The 14,381-nt window shown below is 34.7% G+C and overlaps 1 protein-coding gene across 1 annotated transcript in view; it reads right to left on the bottom strand.

Annotated features, from left to right (window-relative positions):
- Positions 1-2,673: 2,673 nt before the first annotated feature.
- The window catches only part of TWF1 (twinfilin actin binding protein 1), a 15,226-nt gene continuing 3,518 nt past the window's right edge, over positions 2,674-14,381 (bottom strand). The window contains exons 2-10 of the mRNA XM_015558557.1: positions 13,197-13,227; positions 12,608-12,685; positions 10,240-10,418; positions 8,974-9,069; positions 7,619-7,723; positions 5,884-6,009; positions 5,458-5,608; positions 5,206-5,327; positions 2,674-4,811 (exon numbers count right to left, since the gene is read on the bottom strand). Coding sequence (XP_015414043.1) covers positions 4,641-4,811; positions 5,206-5,327; positions 5,458-5,608; positions 5,884-6,009; positions 7,619-7,723; positions 8,974-9,069; positions 10,240-10,418; positions 12,608-12,685; positions 13,197-13,227 — 1,059 coding nt within the window. The 3' untranslated portion in view covers positions 2,674-4,640. The remainder of the gene's footprint in view (positions 4,812-5,205; positions 5,328-5,457; positions 5,609-5,883; positions 6,010-7,618; positions 7,724-8,973; positions 9,070-10,239; positions 10,419-12,607; positions 12,686-13,196; positions 13,228-14,381) is intronic.

Below are 14,381 nucleotides of genomic sequence, written 5' to 3'. Positions count from 1 at the left end.
CTTATTCTAGTCTCTCATTCCTTGCTCAGTGGTAGCCTTGAAAAATAACAACCCACATTCTTAGTACCAGAGGGAGAACAGAGCTGGCGCTTTTTCAAAGCCTTATTCTGAAAGAAATGTAATTATTTGATCTCTCTGGCAGTTCCCTGGAAGACCCCATTCAAAGGCTTCTCTTTATTTGACCTAAATCTCACCTAGCACTAAAAGCCTCTCCCTGGAGTCATTTGTCAAAAACATTTACGGCAAATATTGTAATCACAGCTGTCTGAGGTGATAAATAACAGTTGGGACAAACAATACGCTAACCAAAAAGCTTAAAAGAAAAAGCTGAGGAGCGAGATATCCATTACAGCTTTGAAAATCCCCAACATATTCCTGGGAACCTGAAAAGCCGTGTACGTGTGTAAGGCCATACACATGCTCAACATTAAAGGACCTGAGAAGGCTCTAAGCCAGTGGTTCTCAACCTTCTGGCCCTTTAAATACAGTTCCTCATGTTGTGACCCAACCATAAAACTACTGTCGTTGCTACTTCATAACTGTAATGTTGCCACTGTTATGAACCGTAATGTAAATATCTGATATGCAGGATGGTCTTAGGCGACCCCTGTGAAAGGGTCGTTCAACCGCCAAAGGGGTCGCGATCCACAGGTTGAGAACCATTGCAAGCTTTACCTCTGGCTGACCTTCAGGATCCATACAAGTAAGAAGTAAAGACTAAGGCAGAGTCTAAACTGCGGTGGAAGGTGTCTTGACATGTATACAGAGCCCCTTGCAAATACTGGGAGATTTATTGGTTATAGATGTTTAGGGAAGTTTGGCCATTCATTAGCTGATGATGAATCTGAATAGAGATTTCAGTGGCCACACATCATAAAGATAACAGACTTCACAGAATTAGTTTACTTAAGTCACCAAAAACAACAACAACAAAAAAAAGCAAGTAACTAATAATTAGCAACCACAGCAAACATTGGGGAGGGGACAGCGTCTGATTTCCAAAACTGCCACATTACATTTTTTAAATGCTCACTTTTCAACAAAAATGGCATAAGAAGAGACAACCAAGTATGGCCCATAGATACCCAGGGGAAAAAAATCAGTAGAAACAGTACCTGAGGAAGCCCAGATGTTATACTTACTAGACTAAGACTTTGAATTGTCTATTTTAAACATGTTCAAAGGGAATTATATTTAAAGAACTAAAGGAAAGTATGAGAACAGTGTCTTACCAAATAGAGAACGTTAATAAAGAGCAAACCGAGGGAGGAGAGTGCCATGGGCTAAGACATACAGAGGCTAGTAGGCAACAGTAAGGACCAGATTTTATTCTGTATGTCACCACAAATCATAACCACTTTATACCAGTATATGGTAATACTCATGAAGTTTTCTGACTGCATGGAAGGAAAATATTTTATTCAATTTACATCATTTAATTCAAACTGTACCCAGTCGTGTCTACAGATGAATATTTGTGGAACTGATTCCTGGGTCTACCTAGTGTATCAAAATATCTGGATATAAATCCCTAGAATCAGGACTTTTTATAATGTATGGCTGTACAGTATTTGCAAAAAAAAGTGAGGATACACCCAATTACAGTATGTTAATTCCAAGTAGAAACCCCTTAACTTTTACGAAGTGTTTAGTATATCAGCCCTTTTAAGGACAATTCTCCATCTTTTGTAAAACCACTACCAAAGACATTCTTTTTGTAAGATAGCCCTAATAAGAATGAATTTGATACAGAATTACAGAGTGTATTCAATCCTATATAATAAAGAGGCAATATGCAAATTAACCCTCACAAGATGGCTACCTGGCATGGGGGTTAGTGAGGGATGACCAAACGACTGAATAGTAGGGTGCATGGGGCAACCAGGCCAGCAGAGGGAGGCAGTTAGGAGCAACCAGGCTGGCAGGGAGGGGGCAGTTGGGGGCGATCAGGCTAGAAGGGGGGGTCAGTGAGGGGCAACTAGGCAGGTGGGGGCAGTTGGGGGTGACCAACTCAGCAGAGGGGGGTGACCAGGCCAGCACGGGAGGCCAGTAAGGGGTGATCAGGCTGGCGGGGGCGGGGGGAGGTAGTTAGGGGCAACCAGGTTGGCAAGAGGGGCAGTGAGGGACGATCAGGCCAGCACACAGAGGCAATGAGGAGCAACCTGGCAGGCAGGCAGACAGGTGAGCGATTAGGAGTCAGCGGTCAACGATTTTGAGAGGGATGTCCAACTGCTGGTTTGAACAGGCAGTTGGACATCCCTCAAGGGGTCCTGGATTGGAAAGGGTGCAGGCTGGGCTGAGGGGATCCCCCACTTTCCCCATGCACAAATTTTGTGCACCGGGTCTCTAGTATTTGAATAAGCTGGTTCCTTAAGAGCTTATCAAGTATGTTGCTGCCCTATTGTACTGGGTGTTTCTATGACAATGGGAATGTGTAACTCATGGCATTTCCACGATTGCTGCAGCAGGGGAAAGTTCTCATCTAAATGAAGCACTCTTGATTCAACTTGCATAGGTTTTAAACTACTTAAAGTCCTTTTTGGTTTAGACAGGTTAATTAACAAATGAATAAATGAATGGGATTTCTAACCTATCATCACAAGGCATTGCATTATGTAGAATTGTCCAAACATTTTAAAAAAGGTTATACTAGAAAACCAACTTAGTACACAATTTAAAGAGAAAAATGTTTTATTGCAATATAAAATGCACTTATAAAATGTCCACAGAAGACGTAATTCTTCAATGCTATATAAATTTATTGGGAATATGTTATTCACCTTCTATTGTTATGATGACACCACCTAAAATATACTGTAAACGATGAGTTACACTCTATAACAAATGCATCACTGATTTTTCAACAATCATTGGTTTAATAATAATTAGTTTTAAGACTCTATAATCACATCTATATTCTGGAATGTTCATTTACTTTCATGTAGTGTAGTGGAATTTAGAGTATAATTGCACATGGATAGTACAGAAAAATATTCACTGCTAAATTATTTTATGACAGGTTAACAATCTTCCTGACTAAAAACAACAGCTTCAGGATTCTCAATGCAGGAATTTGTGTGTATGTTGTATCTATGTGTGCACCCATGAAACAACTTAAAATATATCTTTAGTAAACAAGTGCAACATTACTGTTGATTATTTTGCACAAACATAATAGTCTGATTAATTGTAAACAAACAAAACCCCACACAAATACTTATTTAATTCTAGGAAAAAATCTGTCAACCTATAATTACTCTAATATGCTTTACTTGAACACACATCGAATTTCTGAAAGGTGCATATATTACCTTAGGTAATAATGTGTAAAAGTGAGTGTTTTGTATTTTATACTATGAAATGTGCATTTCTGATATTGTTTTACGCAGCATAAAGTTTAGATCAAAAAATTCTAAATTCTGGATCCCCACAGTTATTTAGAAAACACCTCCAAGTTATGGCTCTCGCAGCAGGTTTAATAGATTAAACATGATGAAGTGTTCTAGCTCCCTCTATTTCAAGTATCAAAGAAAAATGAGGCTCAAAAATCTCTGTAGGTTGTAGATAAAAATGCAACGCTTTGGAAAACAGTTAAATGTGTCTTGAAATAAGATAAAAATCGAAACAAGATTCTTTAGTGTTCATCTGTGTTAGGCCAAGTACTGGGACTTTAAAACAGTTTGATTAAATCTGAATATTTGCTCAAAAATGATAGAGAACACAATTTTCCTATAAATATATGGTTTTGTAGAGAAATCAATCTTGATGTTTTCAGTATTACTGACTTTAAATATTTGCTTTGGAATTATATTAATATTATATTACATTCAATTGAACGTAAATATTTGGCCTCACACTACTTACAATGAAATGACTTACTTTTGAAATAGAAATTTTTTAAAGCATTAGAAAGAGAATTTACTAAAGCTGTATAAACATGTCTTTCAATGACATGAGAAATCCTGCAGTACAGAAAATATCTTGTAGCCTTAAGGTTTCAGAGTGAGCTGATCTTCTGAATTTTAATGCCATTTAAAAAATCAAAAAGTGAAATAGAAGACTGCTGCAAGAAAGCACTGTTTCTAAAAGTTGCAAACATGATCCCATTCTGAGAGTTAGCCTGCTCCTCAAAGTAAGCAACTTTCCACCTCTTCTTAGGCACACTAATCTTCAGCTTAGAAAATAATCTAACCTGATTCTTTTTTTTTCTTTATTGATTAAGGTATTACATAATCCTTAACTAGTACGAATATTTTAAGGCCTTTCTCCCTTAAAGAAAAAATTTTGTCTCACTAAATGTAATAGGAAGTACATCTTACTTTCAGACATTAGACTTTCTGGAATTGGCCCAACTGTATAAAACTTGAAGAATTCTGTGACAGTGTGGAATCATCACTCTGAAAACAGTGTGACAAAATTAAACATCACTATATTGAACCCTTTCCTAGCTTTAACTCAAAAATAGAAATCATGAGACTTCCATAACATTAATTTTAAAAACACACAGAAGTGAAAAGTGCTATTTTTCAAAAAGTTCAAATTTCTTCTCTACTACATATCAACATGGAATGATTTTAGTTCTCCTGTACTAAAAGTTGGACTTTTAAAAAACTAGTACTGTAACACTTAATATAATGATATTAATCAGTAGTGGCTTCAGTTTCAGCTGGACCCCTAATTAGTCTTCGAATTCCCCTTTTTCCTGCAGGACCTTTAGGTTTTGCAAAACTTTGCTTATGTGCGTGCTGCTTAGGGTGTACTTCTTCATAAAGGAAGTCCGCAGTCAGCTCATCCCCATTGTCTATCTCAATCTATAAGAGAAGAAATTAATAAAGAGTAATGCAAAATGAAAAGTACACCATGCAAACCTTAATGAGCACTTAAAATGTGGCTAGTGTGGTTCAGAAACCAAATTTTAAAACTTAATTTTAATTTATATTAAAATTTAAGTAGCCACATATAGCTGTGGCTACATATTAGAGAGTATAGATCTATAGGGAGACGGATCATGATAGTAGTGGAGGAGATCCTAAGGATTTATGATGAGAACAAGAAAACACTTTTATTTATAAATCACAATACATCATGAACTATATGGAAAGGCAATACAAATCTAGCAAAAACTGAACAACTTTTAAATAAATAGGTAGGCATTAGATAACTACTGATAAGATAAATTACATAAATAAGTAGGTAGATAATTACCTTTCTAATGACATCCATTTGTAGTTGTCTTTCTACAATTTCTAGCAGAGGACTCTTGCAGCTAGAATACAGCATCCGTTCTCTTATACTGCATGTATATCCAGGCATTGAATAAATAAAAACTGTGTTAAAAAATAACAATAAATACAATTAGCAGCATATCAATTAAAGCAAATACTAAACCTCATAAAACTACAAACAAGCCTTCTGGGCAAGAAATAAGTAATATGTTAAAAACAATGTGTCACATACCTATGGACTCCAAATAGTCTCCTTCATGGGAATGTTTATACAGAAAGAAATGGTAACGGGCTGAATCCTTGGGAATCCTCTTTGGCAAATCTTTTAGTTCTGTATTTGTTGTGTTGGCCAAAATTATTATTTCATTTTTTATGTCTATTTCCTGTCAATAAGAAACAAAGTATACTCATTAAAACAGATACAAAGATATTTAAAAATGATAATTAAAATACTAGGAGATAAGGGGAAACATACAGATTTAACTTTTTCACATGAATGTATTATATATTGCTTTTATAGTTGAAAAGTATGGGTAAGAATAATCAGGAAGCAAATAAAACAAATAAAAAGTTGGAAAATCTATTAAAAATAGACCTTCTCTAAGCCATAAGCTACCAAAAAGAGCAGTCATTTCATAATAATCATTATATGTCTTACCAATTGCACATAGTTGAGCTGTCTGTTACTCAATTTTTCCAAAGCTTGAAAAGCTTCTCGAGAAATAGGAAATGCCACTCCTTGCAGTGTTTGATGCTTAGTGTCCACACTCACGTCAGTCTGTACCTAAGTATGACAGATTTAATGTACAGATAAATTTTCAGCATTTAGCAGTGTCATATGGCAGATATAACAAAACCCCACTTCTATAAAGTGTCATTCCACCCTTGCCCATTTCAATGTAATTAAAATGAACACTTAAAACACTACGAACTTAAAAAGCAAGTAATTTTTCACATTTGTTAATGTCCTGCTAGCACTTTGTCAGCATGCACAGTGCATGACACATCTTTATGAAAATGTGGGGAGTGAATGTAAGTGTTAATGGGGTCTTAGGGGTTTTTATTTATGTTTGGCACAACTGCAGTGAGCTACATAAGCTCTCTGAAGTGTCTTCATATTATACCTTTAATTATCAAATTTTACTTGATAAGATTTATGGACAGTAATATATATATAAATATATATAAAATATGTATAGAGCTTTATTTTGTTCTGCTAGACATAAAATGTAACACAAACACCATGCACTGAATTCAAAGGAGTAGTACACACAGTATACAAAGACACACACACAGCTCAACAAAGTATACTACTGCAGAAGTTCCAGATTCAGAGCTTTCATTACTAAGAACATGGGTGTACATGTACTGGAAGAAGAGTACTTCAAGAAAGCTTTCAATGCATGTTTAAGACTTTTATACTCAATAACTGATAGCTTATATAGGGTCTCATTTGCAGTGTTGCAACAAAAACTCAAAAAGAAGTTTTACTTTAAAAAAAAAATGAATGGAGATTCTACAGCATAAATGATATTGGATAATGAAAACATTATAGAACATGTGCAAATGCATACCCCAATATGATCCTCTGGGTTCTGATTGCAAGGAATAAAACAAACTATCAAACTCGTAAAAAAAAAATCACATAAAAGTACCTACTCAAATTACCTGAGTTAATATAAAAATAGATCCTTGCTATCAGGTTAAAGAATATTCCATCGCTTTCCAGACTTACTCCTATTAGTCTGTTAGACTAATGAATAGTAGTTTCTGCTACTTGTTCTTTTTTTTTACTTGCTCTTTTCTATAAATTCCAGAAGAAATACAGTAGCTTTTCTAACTTCTATTTAGAATGGATACAGTAAACACATAAAAAATGATAAACAATATGGAATTTATTAATTCAAATATGCTAAATAAGTATATACATATAAACACCATCTAAGTAGTGTTCACAGAAGTTAAATTTATAGAGCTTCTAGAACTCTTTAACATCCTATAGCATTTGTATTTTATTCTCTTTAGTCATCATTATTCCCTGACATAACATAAAAAAAAAACACCTGCTTTAAGGAAAATCAGTAGATACAGTATTCCCTGCACTAAATGGGTAACATACACTTTTCTTGTTACTTAGTATCTAAAGTACAAAGTTAAAAATAGTTGTGCTTCCAAAAGGGAGATTCACTCTTCTGTCAGATACATTATAAAGACAAAAGAAAGCTATTTATGAAAATGATGTGAAGTTTAATATTCACTTTTAACTTTTTTCCCCGAAAACACATTGAGCATAGGCTTGTCTCTAAACTAAACAGAATAATGTAAGCCACCTAACCTATTTATTGTCTAGTTATCACTTAAAAGCTTGCTACGGTTTCAAAATGGCAACTTACCTCATTAATTTTAATCTGTCGTAATTCTTCCTCAGCTGCAGTCAATGGGGCAGGAGAGGATTGTGATAGCAAGTATTTTTTATATCCATGTAATGATACATCTTCCTATAAGCAAAGAAATGCACTACTATTAGTTAGTCTCTGGAATAACTCAGAACAAATTGTCAATTTAACAGAAAAGAAAATGTTTTCATTGAAATAAAACTATCAAGAATTTTACTATTTTTCCTTATTTTTTAAATCCTCTATTCTATAGGTTCCAAATTTAAGGGGAGAATCTACTCTTCATTTCCTAAAGTTTTATAATAACCAAGTCTTTTTATGAGTGTGCTAGTGGTGATGGCCAGCCACATGATGAGCCAGTCATGCTGTAGTCCAAAGGACAATTCTCATTAACGTGCTGGGGAAGCCTGCCCTATAATTATTTAACAATCAACATATCCAGACTATGAATTCTTATTATAATGACATAATTTCTCTATAATCATTCATAGAGAATAATAAAAGTTCTTATTTCAAAGAAAAAAATATTCCAGAAGTCTACTTTTTATCAAAATTTTGTGGTTTGGAAGACTGAGGGCAGAATTAAAAAACTAGGCCACTTTACAATTAATGATGAATAAGCAAAGTAATCCATTTACTCTTGTATTCTATACAACAGATTATATTGCTTTCTAAACCAGAAAAAAGGTCTAGACAACAAAACCTTGTTCACACTGGGGCGGTGAGGGTTGCCCAGGGTGGGAATGGCTAGGGGTTGGCAGAAGGGGGGTGTCAATTGGGGGAAAAAGGAGACATGTAAAACTTTAGACAAAAACAAAGAAACACTATTAAAAAAGAAAACCCTGTTCAAAAAATATATTTCAATTTACTTTTAAAACAAAGTAGATTCCTAATCATAATTTAACTAATTAAAATACATAATCAACCCACTAATTATCCCGATTAACTATCAAATCAATTTACCTGCCTCAATGTTCTGATTTAAATAAAATAGTTACTGCTTTCACAACTTGGGTATAAATGTCCATAATATCTAAAAAATATTTTATCAAGTAATCTCTAATTTTTCTGAGGCTATTTCACTATCATTAAAATGAAATGGTTGAACTAAATGAGGGGTTGAACTAGAGCATTTCTAGGGTATATTCTAGTTTTTGAAGTCTAAGTAGATTCCAACATATTTTTTAAAGGATAAGTATGATGTTTCAGATAATTTAACTATCATATGAAATATAACAATATTTTCTCTCTTATTCTTATGTTTACAGATTCATCAATCCAAATTCATATCAATTACCCATTACTTAGGAGTTCTTCCATCAGGTATAATTATAAAAGTATAAGTTTTATACCTTTACTGTTCCAAATACTTCATCTTTAATGTGGCCACCTCCAAACTCCTTTTTCAGAGTTGCTCTTGTTGCTGCATACAACATTTTTTGACGAACCTATTAAGTTGTGAAAGTTTGCTTAGAAGTTTATAGATAAAATCTATTACAAAAGAAAGCACTTTCTGAATATATTAAAATATTCAAGCACATTAAAAATAAACTGTATTGACTACAATACGCTAAAGTATGTGTCTACAAATAAATATAACACCATTGTCTGAACTATTACAGTTATTAAGGCAGATTTTAATTTATGTCATACTTTTCAAAAAGTGGAAAACAATCTAAATTCTTATAAATTACTCATTTTTAAAAGTATAAGATGAGTTCAAGAAAAAAAACCCTACTTAAAACACTATTTTAAAATATGAGGAAGAAAAAACTGAAATGAAGTAACTTTGCTACTGACATATTACTAAAAGCAAATCTAGATTAGACATTACTAATTAAGATCAAATATTCATGGCATATCTATGGTATACATGGGGTATACAGGGGATATATGTGATATACCTATGGTATATCCATAGGAGGGAAACATAAATGAAAAGAACTACAATATATACTATAATTAAAGACTCTAATAACATCTACGGAAAACCAATAGAAATTGTCAACCAACAGAAATCATTTCATAATCCTGTATGGTCAAATCCAGTATTTCTTTCAGACAGGATATATAAAATTAAAGAGGAGGATGACTCTTGAGAATGATATCTACACAACTTTGAAAACTGTAGTTTTTCTACAAGAAACAAGAGAACTACTGTTTAAAACATTAGTATTATCCATATATTAATTTTGTCTTTTGTTTTATTTAGTCAATTTTAACTTTACTAAAAAAACAAAAACAAAAAAACACGTGTATCACTTGAATGGCAGCTGTTAAAAATATTTAATGTAATGTTCAATTAATTCTCAGAATTATTACAATTATTACTCTCAGACCAAAGTAGTTAGCTTTATTCTTTAGAGGTCCATAGTAATTTATAATTGCTACAGATTTTAAAGTTCAAGTCAATAATAATTATACTGATTTCAAGGGCAAGACTTCTGAATCTAAGCATATTACTCCTAATTCCACATTACCAATCCAAGGATTTTCTCCATGATCATTCTCTTCTATGGAAAATGATTGTTGCTTCCTAACTTTCTCTTAGCCTAGAAATATTTCAGAAAAAGAATTCTAGCATTTGATGTTAAACAAGTTACAAAAAAGTTACTTACATGAGAATGATCTGGAGACCATGCAATGAATATCCACTCATATCCCTGGGCATTCTGAGAATCTAACCTGAACAATATATAGCATGGTTGCTTGTCCTCCAACAGGGGTAAAACAAAGGAATCATAATCCTTATCCCAGGAATCTGAAGGTTGACTACACGATCCAATCACAAGTTTCTCTATAAAGGATAATTTTTTAAAGATACATAAATGGTTTGAAAAACCAAATGATAGAGTAACCAAGAATAGAAGAATAAATTTAGTTATTTCCTGATTACTATTATTCACATCAAAAAGTTGAAAGGAAAATGGGTGCTACACAAAAAATTATTATGATATAAAGTAGTATTAAAAACAGATACAAAAATGTTATGACTAGCATGGTTAAAATAATGTTACTTATTAAAAAACTCAAGAAAGGAAAAGATAAAAATGACCATAAATAGTTGAGCTGGATGGCTGAAGAATGGGTGGTTATATTTTCTAAAATGCTTAATATATTAAAGTATATTTAAATAAGTGTACTACCACTCAAAAGATAATTTCTGAAATTAACAATGAATTATACAGTAAGAAATATTAAATAAAACCAGGTTTAGTTCCTTTCTGGCCATAATGCTACAAATTTAAAATTTTTCCACTTTAAGGCACTATGTGACAGAATCATGTAAAAGTGTAAATGTACTGTGCATAGAGAATCTCTTGCACATATATACAAAGGCGTTTGTTGACTGCAGCATTATATAACAGCAGAAACTGAAAATAGCTTAAAATATTATCAATAAGAGAATGGACAAACCATATGTGGCATAGTCACATGATAAAATTCTATTCATAGTAGTAGCAGTTATGAAGAGAAGATGGAAGTATCTGTTATAGTATCCTTATTGAAAAAATTTTCTCCAGACAAAAATAAAGTAAAACCAGAAAATAATGATTTAGGAAACTGTCATTTTCCTTCTGTAGAGATATTAGTCAAGCTTTACCATTTTACTTAGTCAGTTAAGAAATGATGGTTTAAAATTTTAGCTCAGCATTTCTAAAATATGCTGCTTTTCAGTTTATTCCTGTTCAATGTGGTAATATATATAAACAACTGCATATTTTCAACTATTCTAGCCTTTTTAATATATAAGTAGAAAATAGAGAGCAAATTATATTTACTTCCAGTTTATGAGAGGGCAAGTTATTTTTCCAAAGCAAAATATTTCAAGGCATTTAAGAGATGGACCTGGAGAGCATTATGCTAAGTGAAATAAGGCAGTCGGAGAAAGACAAGTATCACAGGCTCTCATTCATTTGTGGAATATAATGAATAACATAAACTGATGAACAAAAATAAATCCAGAGACATGGAAGCACCAAACAGACTGTTAAACCTCAGAGGGAAGGCAGGGAATGGGGGTAAGAGATCAACCAAAGGACTTGTATCCATGTATACAAGGATGACCAATGGACACAGACAATAGGGGACTGGGGGCATGTGCTGGGGGCGGGAGAGGTCAATGGGGGAAAAAGGAGACATATGAAAATAATGGGCTAATGATGTATTTTAACCTATTCATTTGTAATTAAGTAGTTATAAAATAAATTGTTCAAATTCAAATCTAGCAGAATTAAAATATTCTTCCACCCAACCAAATTTTCCCTGCTTACAGATTTTGAAAGATCAACTTAAAGTCTGTAATGTTCTCAGAATGTTTCCCCAAAAGAAGAAAGGGGAATCATTTCTTCAGCATCGATTGCAGTCAAGTGGAGAAAACAGAAGAGTTTGAAATCCTCTGTCTCTACTTCAAAACTAACTTTACTGAATAACTATTACAAATAACTGTATTTTGGATAATCCCATTACTGATTTCCATTCCAGAGGTGGAAGCCCTGACATTAGAAATGGATTGGCATGCAGAAACCGAGACAAAAAGTAAAAGAGGAAGGTGTCACAACAAAAAACATCTTTCTTCCCCTAGCCGGTTTGGCTCAGTGGATAGATAGAGAGCATTGGCCTGAAGAGCCCCAGGTTCGATTCTGGTCAAGGGCACATGTTCCCGTCCCGGGGCTCGATCCCCAGTAGGGGGTGTGCGGGAGGCAGCCAATCATTGATTCTCTCTCATCATTGATGTTTCTATCTCTCTCTTCCTCTCCCATTCCTCCCAGAAACATCTTTCTTTTTCACTGAAAGTTCAGAATTCAGAAGGTAAGCAGAGGCCCATGGGACACGCCCAAAATGTACAGGATCCAAGCTGGCTAAAGGCAAGCTTTGAACTTGCTTCACATATTTATAGTTCAAGTCACTGACAATGACTTACAAGTTTAAAATCTAACACCCAGTAATCCACGGATAAGCAATATATAAAAATGTTTAACTAACCATTTTCAATAGATATTTTCAGAAGTCTGTATTTTCCATTTCTTGCTCTGGCAAAGATATCTTTAACATCTTCACTTGCTGTGGAAAAGATAAAGAAATATAAACCTATTTTTATACTTATGTATTAATACTTTCTAATGCTATTTAAGTGAGGAAAAACGAATTATAATACAAAGTATCCTGAGTACATAGCATTCTCTTCTTATCAGTAATTTAAACACAGTGGACACTGTATACAGCTAAGAAATATAAATATATTTTAAAAGTATGTTGATGCTAACTAGTTTTAACTAGATAATTCCATAGCAAAATGAACCTGGGCCGGTGTGACTCAGTCGGTTGGAGCGAGACCCGGAGGTGTCTCAGGGATCCATTCTGGGTCAGGGCACATACCCAAGTTGCCGGTTTGTCCTGATTGGGGTGCTTACAGGAGGCAAGCAATGTTCTCTCTCACATCAATGTTTCTTTCTCTCCCTTGCCCTTCCTCTCCCTAAAATCAATTAAAAAATAAAATAAAAAAGAAATCACACAGGCAGTGAATATATTAGTCAAACCCAATAATGAACAAATTACAATTTTGAAAAAATACCTTTATTGCTTCTTTGAAAAAAGTTGAAAACCTTTCATTCTCTTCTACTCCAAGTTCAAGCTTATGATAAACAAAAACACCTTTATCAATTTTCCACATTTTCTCATTAGAAATAACACTAAATGTAAGATATCCTATCTCGGCTAAAGAAAAAGCCAATAAAACCCATTCAAGCTTTTACTTCTGGTTACATTTTTCTAACTTGTATTCCCCCAAATGCTGGAATAAGCTCACTGAGCAGATACCTACTTAAAAATCTAACCCTTGTGTTCCCATTAAAGCTCCAATTTCGTTCTTGGGTTGCACGCTTGACAGCACGAACCACTACAGTATTTAAAGCAGTGCTTGCGAGAAGGCTCAAGCGTCAAAGTTAAATCATGACATATTTAAATGTCAAAACCACCGCGAACAGATAAAAACAGATTTGAAACTATTTTGTTTATGTTTGTGTGTGCAGGGCAGATGCAGGGTCCTGTCCAGGACCCTGAAGAACAGAAGACAATGCCATGTTCATCTAGGCTAGGGGGAAAGGTTCGCCGTCCGCTAACAGGAAGGGCTTGTGTTTCTGGCGGAACTCATTAAGCGATCTCGAGTAACCCCGGGATATATTATTTGGCCGTGACGCGGGCAGCGCTTGCAGGCTGCCCGTTCTCCGACACGGACGCGAGGCAGCTTAACTGCACATGCAACTGCCCGCACGGCAACTAAGGGCGGCCACGCAGGTCGGGCGGCCCAGGTCCCCGGGACAGAAACTGAGAAAAAGAGCCAAACACCCCACACTCGCGGTTTCAGAAGGTATTTCATGTTCCCATTTGGGAAGAAAATATGGAAGAGTTTGGAAACTCTCAGTGGAGATGAAAACCAAGCCAGCATTTTTCTCTTTATAGTCAAAATCCTGTAACAATCTCCCTTGGACCGTAAGAAGGAAAAACTCTCCGTCTCTCGACAGCAAAAAGAGCCACCGTCGCCTCCACCTTCCCGGGTCTTCCCACCCGATCCAAGGGGGAAAGTTGGGCTACGGTCGGGGCGCTGGCAGGCACGCCCCCTGCCCCCGGGTTGCAGTGGTTCTCAACCTTCCTAATGCTGTGACACTTTAATACAGTTCCTCATGTTGTGGTGACCCCCAACCATAAAATTATTTTTGTTGCTACTTCATAACTGTAATTTTGCTACTGTTATGAATCG

The sequence above is a fragment of the Myotis davidii genome, unplaced genomic scaffold, assembly GCF_000327345.1.
Source record: "Myotis davidii unplaced genomic scaffold, ASM32734v1 scaffold290, whole genome shotgun sequence".
Taxonomy (NCBI): domain Eukaryota; kingdom Metazoa; phylum Chordata; class Mammalia; order Chiroptera; family Vespertilionidae; genus Myotis; species Myotis davidii.
The sequence above is the reverse complement of the archived record's forward strand: the minus strand, read 5'-3'. Positions and strand labels throughout refer to the sequence as shown.